Source organism: Microplitis mediator, chromosome 11 (assembly GCF_029852145.1).
Source record: "Microplitis mediator isolate UGA2020A chromosome 11, iyMicMedi2.1, whole genome shotgun sequence".
Classification (NCBI taxonomy): Eukaryota; Metazoa; Arthropoda; class Insecta; order Hymenoptera; family Braconidae; genus Microplitis; species Microplitis mediator.
In genome coordinates, this window is record NC_079979.1 from 15,896,956 (window position 1) to 15,905,221 (window position 8,266).

The 8,266-nt window shown below is 28.9% G+C and overlaps 1 protein-coding gene across 1 annotated transcript; it reads right to left on the reverse strand.

The window, feature by feature from the left end:
- Window positions 1–7,008: 7,008 nt before the first annotated feature.
- On the reverse strand, window positions 7,009–8,266 carry LOC130677560 (phospholipase A1 member A-like). Its single transcript, XM_057484355.1, has one exon. The coding sequence runs from the start codon at window positions 8,154–8,156 to the stop codon at window positions 7,119–7,121; it is 1,038 nt and encodes a 345-aa protein (XP_057340338.1). The 5' UTR covers window positions 8,157–8,266; the 3' UTR covers window positions 7,009–7,118.

Genomic DNA, 8,266 nt, shown 5'->3' on the forward strand with positions numbered 1-8,266 from the left:
TGTGGACTCGGTCGGTACATAGTAGCGTGACTGCACAGAAACCACCGTAAATTCACCGTCGAATCTCCGCCGCTTCACTGTCAAAACACGGAAGACGTGTTTTCACGGTAAAAACACCGTAATTCGACCGTGTTTTCACCGTCGCGGTGAAACCGCTAGGGAATAAATTGTTTTTTGAGTATAAAATACTAATAAATAATTTTAATAACAAAAATTAAAAACTTACATTTTGCAGCTCTGTGATGAATTTATCGAAGCTCAACTCAGCCACTGAATTTAAATAATTTAATAATTCACAAAATAATACACTGATTTTAATTATTTACACAAACTGAATACCGATTTTAAATTTTAAACACTAATCTTTTATGAAACACGATTTATAATTTAAAAATTACACTAAGTAAATTTTTTTAAAATGGCGGCATAAAAAGATGTAAAAAAAAAAAATTATTACACACTTATCACTTAATAAAAAAAAATTACACTTATTCACCATCACTCTCTAATATTTTTCGAACACCACAATAAAAAAAAATTAATGAGTGTGAACGTAGCTGACAATTGTCAATTTTAAAAATTTTGAAACAAGTGAATTAAACGTAAATTGAATAAAATTTGAAAAATGCGCATTTATAGAATTTGAAAATCAGTATGTGCATTTTTTTTGTTATATATTTGTAATTGATTAATTCGTTTACTTGTAATTTAAAATTTGTCTCATGTCTGCTAAATTCACACTCATAAAAATTACACTTATTTCCGAACACTCACTAATATTTTTCAAACACTTCGACATTTTAAAAATAATTTAAAAAATTTATTTATCCGAATTTTAAATCAATGAAACGAACGACGAACTCCAGTAGCTCGACAACAAAGAAGATTAACGAGTATGAATGCAGCAGACATCAGACGAAATTAAAATTATAAATAAATAGAGTACATAATTAAAAAAATAATATTTATAAAAAATGCACTTATTAATTTCAAAATGCACATTCTTTAAAAATTTTATTTTATCAATTATTTACTCGATTTATCAATAATTTTAAATTTTTCCGATGTCTGCTACATTCACACTCATAGAAGATTACGCGATGTAATTAAATTGTTTTTTTATCCATTTATATTTAAAGTAACGACTAAATTATTATCACAAAGTGTTTCATAAGCAAAGGAAATTATTTATTGACAAGAGTTTTTATTTATTTAAACGAAAAAACACTAAATTTATTTATTCAATCACGGGTTCGTTAGGCCCCGAGTACTGTGATGGCGTCGAATTGAAGTTGGACACAGACGCGATTGGAATGACTTGCGCAGTAGAGGTAGAAGTTTAATGCGCGTGCGCGTGAAGCTTCCCGGTGCGTTGTGGGTCCGCCAGTCTCCCGCTTAACCGAAACTCTTTTGTCGTTGTCATTCTTAGCTCGTTAATTTAATTAATTTATGTAGTTTACAACTCAGTTATTGATATTTTGTTTCTTTTAAATTATTTTCTATTAAGTGACGAACATTTTGTGATATTAAATTGTGTGTGCAAGTGAATGTGTTTTTAAAAAAAGTAAATTCAGTGCCGGCTTAGCTCGAGTGTTAAATGGCGTCATGTTGGTTGGCGGAATTTTAATAGACGACTAAAAATATTTAAATTTGTTTTTTTTTTTTATAAAAAAAAATATTCTCGAGTGCTTTTGCAGTGCAGTGATTAATAAGTTGTGTTAATTTAATTATTTTAATGGTTGTTTATATGTTTAATATTTTATTAATTTGTGCATTCCAAATTTAAGTTGGGCACAGAATACTTGAGCAGTGGTGGGGGGGGAGGCAGTTTGAACGACCTGCGCAGTAGAGGTAAAATTGGGACGCGCGTGGGTAAGAAGCTTCTCCCAGATGATGCTGAAATTAACAGACCAGTAATTTTTGGATTTTATTTTTCAAAAAATTTATTACAATAAAAAAAAAAATAAAAAATATGCACATGTAGAAAACTTAAAAAACTCTAAGTGCATTTTTTTTAAATACTTTTTTTTATAATTTGTCGTTTTTAAAAAATTCAAAAATTATTAGACGTCTGCTAACTTCAGTATCATTTCCAGATGGTCCTGAAGTTAACAGACAATTAATAATTCTCGGATTTTTTTTTTTTTCAAAAATTTATTACAATAAAACAAAAAAAAAATGCACATGTAGAAAATTAAAAAAAAGTGTAGATGCAATTGGTAAAGTATTTTTTTGTTTCATAATTTATCGTTATTAAAAAATTCAAAAATTATTAGACGTCTGCTAGCTTCAGTATCATTTCCAGATGGTCCTGAAGTTAACAGATAATTAATAATTTTCTGATTTTTTTTTTTGCAAAAAGTTTATTACAATAAAAAAAAAAAACAAATATGCACATGCAGAAAATTTAAAAAACTATAGATGCAATTTTTAAAAATATTTTTTTGTTTTATAATTTATCGGTTTTAAAAAATTTAAAAATTATTAGACGTCGGCTAACTTCAGTATCATTCTCCCAGAGCATTCTGGGTACGCCAGTCTCGCGCTTAACCGAAGCTCGATTGTCGTTGTCGTTCTCAGCTCGTTAAAATAATTAATTTATGTAGTTTACAACTCGGTTATTATTATTTTGTTACTTTTAAATTATTTTCTATTAAGTGACGAACATTTTGTGATATTAAATTGTGTGTGCAAGTGAATGTGTTTTTAAAAAAAGTAAATTCAGTGCCGGCTTATCTCGAGTGTTAAATGGCGTCATATCGGTTGGCGAAATTTTAATAGACAATTAAAAATATTTAAATTTGTTTGTTTTATAAAAATAATATTCTCAAGTGTTTTTGTAGTGCAGTGATCAATAATTTGTGTTAATGGAATTTTTTTAATAAACGTTTGTGTGTGTAATTTATTTATTTGTGCGTCGGTGTTGTACGAGCGCTTGCAGCAGGGAAAGAAAATGGCGGGAAGAGTGAGTACATTTAAAAAATTTTTTAAGAAAAATTTTTTTTTGTTGCAATTTTTCCAACATCAAATTTTATTGGATATTTTTTTTGTTTCTTGATAATTTTATATATAAATATTTATTTGAAAAATTAAATTTCAAATTTTCCCGCTCGTTTTAAAAGGGGGCGCTTGTTTCAAAATGGCGACAATGTAAACAACTCTGACACGTTTATTTATTTATTTTATCTAAATATTATTAATTAGTATGAATTAAATACAAATAATGAGGAATATTTGATTACAAGCATCAATATTAATAATGAGTGAAAAATTATTTAAAAAATTTACGACAATTTTTTTTTGAATTATTTAAAATCAAATGGACAAATGTTGATGAGTGTGAATGTAGCAGACATCAGACAAATTTAAAATTTTAAATAAATTGAGTAAATAATTAAAATAATCGTATTTATAAAAAATGCACTTATTAATTTGAAAATTTTTCAAATGCGGATTTTTTTTTAATTTAATTTTATTAATTATTTACTTTATTTATTTATAATTTTAAATTTGTCTGATGTCTGCTATATTCACCCTCATTAAATTATTATATTATTATTTAATTTAATGTAAGTAAAAAAATATTATGATCACTTTATAATCCACAAAAATTTATGAGTGTGAATGTAGCTGACGATTGGCAGTTTCTTTAATCAATAAATAACATGTAAGTAGAATAAAAATTTACAAATGCGTATTTAGATCAATGAAAAATCAGTACGCGCATTTTTTAGAATTTTATTCTACTTAAATTTTATGTATTTATTAAAAAATTCATAAACTGTCTCATGTCTGCTACATCCACACTCCAAAATTTACCGATAATAATTTTTATAACTACACTCATATATACTTTGATACAAATTTGAAAAGTAATCACTTATGAACATGTAGATTAACAGAAAATTGCAGGCCCTTTAAAACGAGTACCCACATGACATATTTATTTTATTAATTTTAAATATGTACATATATTTTATTTCATAAAAATAATCGGATATGTATATATATTTTAAATTATTGATGAAAGTATGTCATGTTGGTGCTTGTTTGAAAGCATCATCTTTATAATTATGTACATTTCGAATTTTCTTTTACTCTCACAATTTCTACCGTTTCTAAAATGATTATAATTTTTTTACAGAACAATAACTTACATTACATCAAAGATTTTCAATCTGTTGCTAAGCATAGAGCTTCGAAATATTAATTTAGTCTTTAATCGACTCGTCCACTAGTTCGATGGATCTTAAAAAAAAAAAGGAGAAATTTTGAAGCATACAATTGTTTTAAATGAGTGAATGATTTTGAATTTTTTAAAATAATTACTTTGTTCTCGTGTTCAGTTCTCGCAAAATTCAAGCGAAAAAATGATTTATTAGTTGATAAAAAAAAAAAATTACGACAATTAAATAATGAAATAGAAATAGCAGAGTTTTGGGGTTGGCCCACAGATCAGTTGTTTTCCATCTGTATTTTTTTTACGAGCTTTAGCTCGATGTTCAAATACTCAACGTCACATTGCGGACTATGAAAAGGTTTAATTCATTAGAATCATTAAATATATCATTCGTCATGGGGCTTTTAGACATCTCTAATACGCAAACATACATACGCACATACACACACTTACTCATATATTAAATTTATTAAATACACGCACGTAGACACATTTATACCCAAGTTACATTTTGACAGGATATTTGATGCCCTCTGTCCCTTTGTTGTCACGATAACGTATAGATATATGTGACACGTTTCATCTTTTTGTTGTATCGAGGTCGTGTAAATTTCACTAAATTAAATATAAAACAACAAACTTTTATTTAAATTCTTATAAAAGTTTGTCGCAGCCAATATTTCAGACATGAAAATTTTTTACGTTACCTTTGTAAAAGAATTATATGTTACTATAATTCATATATATTTTCTCAGTAAGTTTAAGAATTGTCGTCTATCTTTAGCCGTGACAATCATTGGCTATAAAATATTTTATTTTTTTAGTTGAAAGAAAAATTATATCTGAATATTCTTTTAGAAATTTTTCATTTAATATTCAAAAAATAGTGTATTCATTAAATTAATTTTCAAAAGTAATTTTCATAAAAAAATCGGAAAAACGGTTGACCCAGCAGCCCAGCCTTGAAAATTCCCGCTGCTTTCGAGAACAGAAAGCTCGAAAACGTTAAGATTTACATATTTTTGAGCTCTTCGAAGTCAAAAAATATTTATTTTTTTGTTCAAACAAAAAAAAAACAATTAGCTAAAAAAAAATTAATTTTTGTCGTATGGTATCTTTGGAACGAATGAATCGATTTGAAAGATTTTGGCGGCAATTGAAAGAGCTCATCAAGGCTTAGAACTGATTACGTTTTGAGGCAAATCGGGCAAGTAGTTTATGAGTTATATAAAAAAAAAAACTTAAAAAATATTTTTTATTTTTCGAATGACTCGTAAACTACTGGACCGATCGATTTCAAAATCTAATCAGATCTAAGTTTTGATGAGCCCTTTCGATTGCAGCCATAGATGCTCGAATCGGTTGATTCATTCCATAGATATCGGCGGACAAAAAAAGTTTACATACACACACAGAAAAAAAAGCACACATGTAGGCACACACACATCCATACACACGCGGACGTCCATCTGAAAATAGTCAGAATAGTTTCCTAGGAACTCAAAACGTCGAGATCTGATGTACCTGAAGATCGGAACGTTTTTCGCGCAACGAAAATGAAAAATTTGTATAATTTACTGCTTAAGGGGTAGTGGGGGTTGCCTGCAATTTTCGGCTGAGATACTAGCGCATGAACGAAACATTTCAAAACTCTAGATCCAGTAGATTTCTTACTTTTCATTTTGTTTTTTGATTTTCGTTCGGACTGCAACCGAAAAAAAAAAAAAAAATTAATATTTTAAACCAATGAAATAAATTTTACTGTTGGTAAAAATGAAATGAAAGGAAGAAAACAATCATAGAATATCATATCCATTTCCATGATTATTTTCCGATATCGAAATTTTGGAAACTGCTAATAGCAAATATCAACTTCGACTCCACCGTCCATCTTACGGCATTAAATAAATTAATAATTTAAACCAATAACTTCTTTTTCTTTAAATTTTAAATTTTCATAGCGGGAAGTTAAAAAAGTCTTGGTAGAATTTTTTAATAATGCAGTTAAATTTTTGAATAAAAATAAAAATAAATAGAGACGAATTCAGTTTTATGAACTGTATAAATTTTACAAGTTGTCAGTACATAAAACAAAAGAATTATGTGTATATATATAAGTAGAATATTTGACATGTTAGAATGATAAGAAGCAGAAACCACGAGAATATGAGTTGTATATCCCCGAAAATGGTCTTTTTCTCCGGCTTTTGATGTTGTTTTCTTTGATGATTTATATCATACTCGGCCATTTCTTTCTTAATAATATGAAAGAGGTCGTATGACAGTCGATTCACTTGAGCCGGATAAAGGATGAAACGTTTTAAACGATAATCTCGAGAGGAAAATATTTTAAAAATAAAGACTTTTCTTTAAGATAAAAATATAAAAATAGTTTTGACGGATTATGTTCCAATATGACAGCGTAAAGTCTAAAGAAATTGCATTAGATACAAAGATGTACGTTTTCTTGACTTACTATGAAAAGTCTTTTTATTTTTTTTTATTTTTATAGACCTTATCTTCAGCTTTTATGCTCATATCTATCTCGCGGATAAGAGATTCAAGGAAAATATAATTTTTAAGAAATTTTCAAATGCCTTTCAACCGCCACTCTTGATAATACATACTTTAGTTTAAGCTTTTCTTAAGCTAAATAATTTTTTTTTCTTATTGTATTCTTATAAATTATTATATTTATTTTTTTTTATCATTCTTATCTTATTTTTAAATATTTAATTATTTATTTTTAGTGACAAAAAATACAATAAATTTATTATTTGATAATTAAAAAAAAAATAATAATAATTTCTACAATAAATTTAAAAATTTATTTTCGCAATGTTTACAAAAATTTATCACACATTTTAAATCTCAATAAATAAAAATATTTACACAAAAATAATTAAAATACATTTTCGCCCATTAACAAAAAAAAATATTATATTATATCAAATTTAGCAAACGGACTTTCAGAATTAGTCCTCACAACAAACAAACCCCTGGTACTTTTATTAACACCATCACCAGCAAGTGTCAATGGAAATACTGGAGTGCAGTAACCAAAAAAGTAAGCACTAAAACTAGAGCAAGGCCATCCCCAGAATCCAACATTAGAACTAATAGATTCCGCGAAATAAATGGCAGCTCTTAGATGATTGCAATTGTGATAGCTCTCAGCTTTCGCGCATCCGGGCTGGTTCATGCCTCCATTCATATAAAAATCAACATGCCCACATCTCTCAATCTTGCCTTGGATCAAAGCGTCAGCGTGATAAACATCAACGAATTCAGCGTCGCCGGCGTCCAATTTCCCGTCTAACCCGACCATCACAAAAAGCGGCATTGCGGGGTCCAGGCCAGTAATTCGCGGTAATTTGTACGGCCTCAATGAATTAGCAGCAAAGGCTGGAATGTGGGCTCCCAAACTGAACCCAATTGCGTGGATATCTTTAGCGCCATAGAGAACTAATTCATGTATCAGTTGCGCCAATCGGTCGCCGACTCGTTTCGCATGTTCGACTACGACCGGATAACAGCCCGCGGCGAGTCTTTCCCAATCAACGGCTATCACATTGTAATTGACATCACTCTTGTTAAGATAATTCACTCTCATGTCGACAAGCGGGTACAGATTCATGTCTGCATTGTAGCCGTGTACAATTATTTTAGTTGGATTCAATGAGTCAAAATTTGTGTCTTTCAAATTATTGTGAGTATCGTTCAGCAAAATTTGTTCTGAAGAATTTAAATTTTTCTTTGTAAACAAATGAAATTTAACGCCGTCGTCTGTCAATTGATCTGCGGGTTCTGCGGCACAGAAAATAGTAAATATGTCACGTTTAACTCGCGAACTTTCCTCACTGGGGTCACTTGGCAAAATATTTCTGGCATCAGTGAAATTAATACTGCAGATTAATAGAAAAAAATACAGCAAATAATTAAAAGTAACGAGGATATTTTTATTATTTATTTCCATGGCACTGTTGTGGTCCCGTTATTTATTTATATTACGACTATACTCGTTCAAGCGACATTACTTACGTACGCTCGCGATGATTGTGCTGATTGTAATGACTGAATAAGTGG

Coding starts and splice junctions, on each gene's coding strand:
- LOC130677560 (XM_057484355.1), bottom strand. CDS start 8,156: ATGGAAATAAATAATAAAAATATCCTCGTTACTTTTAATTATTTGCTG.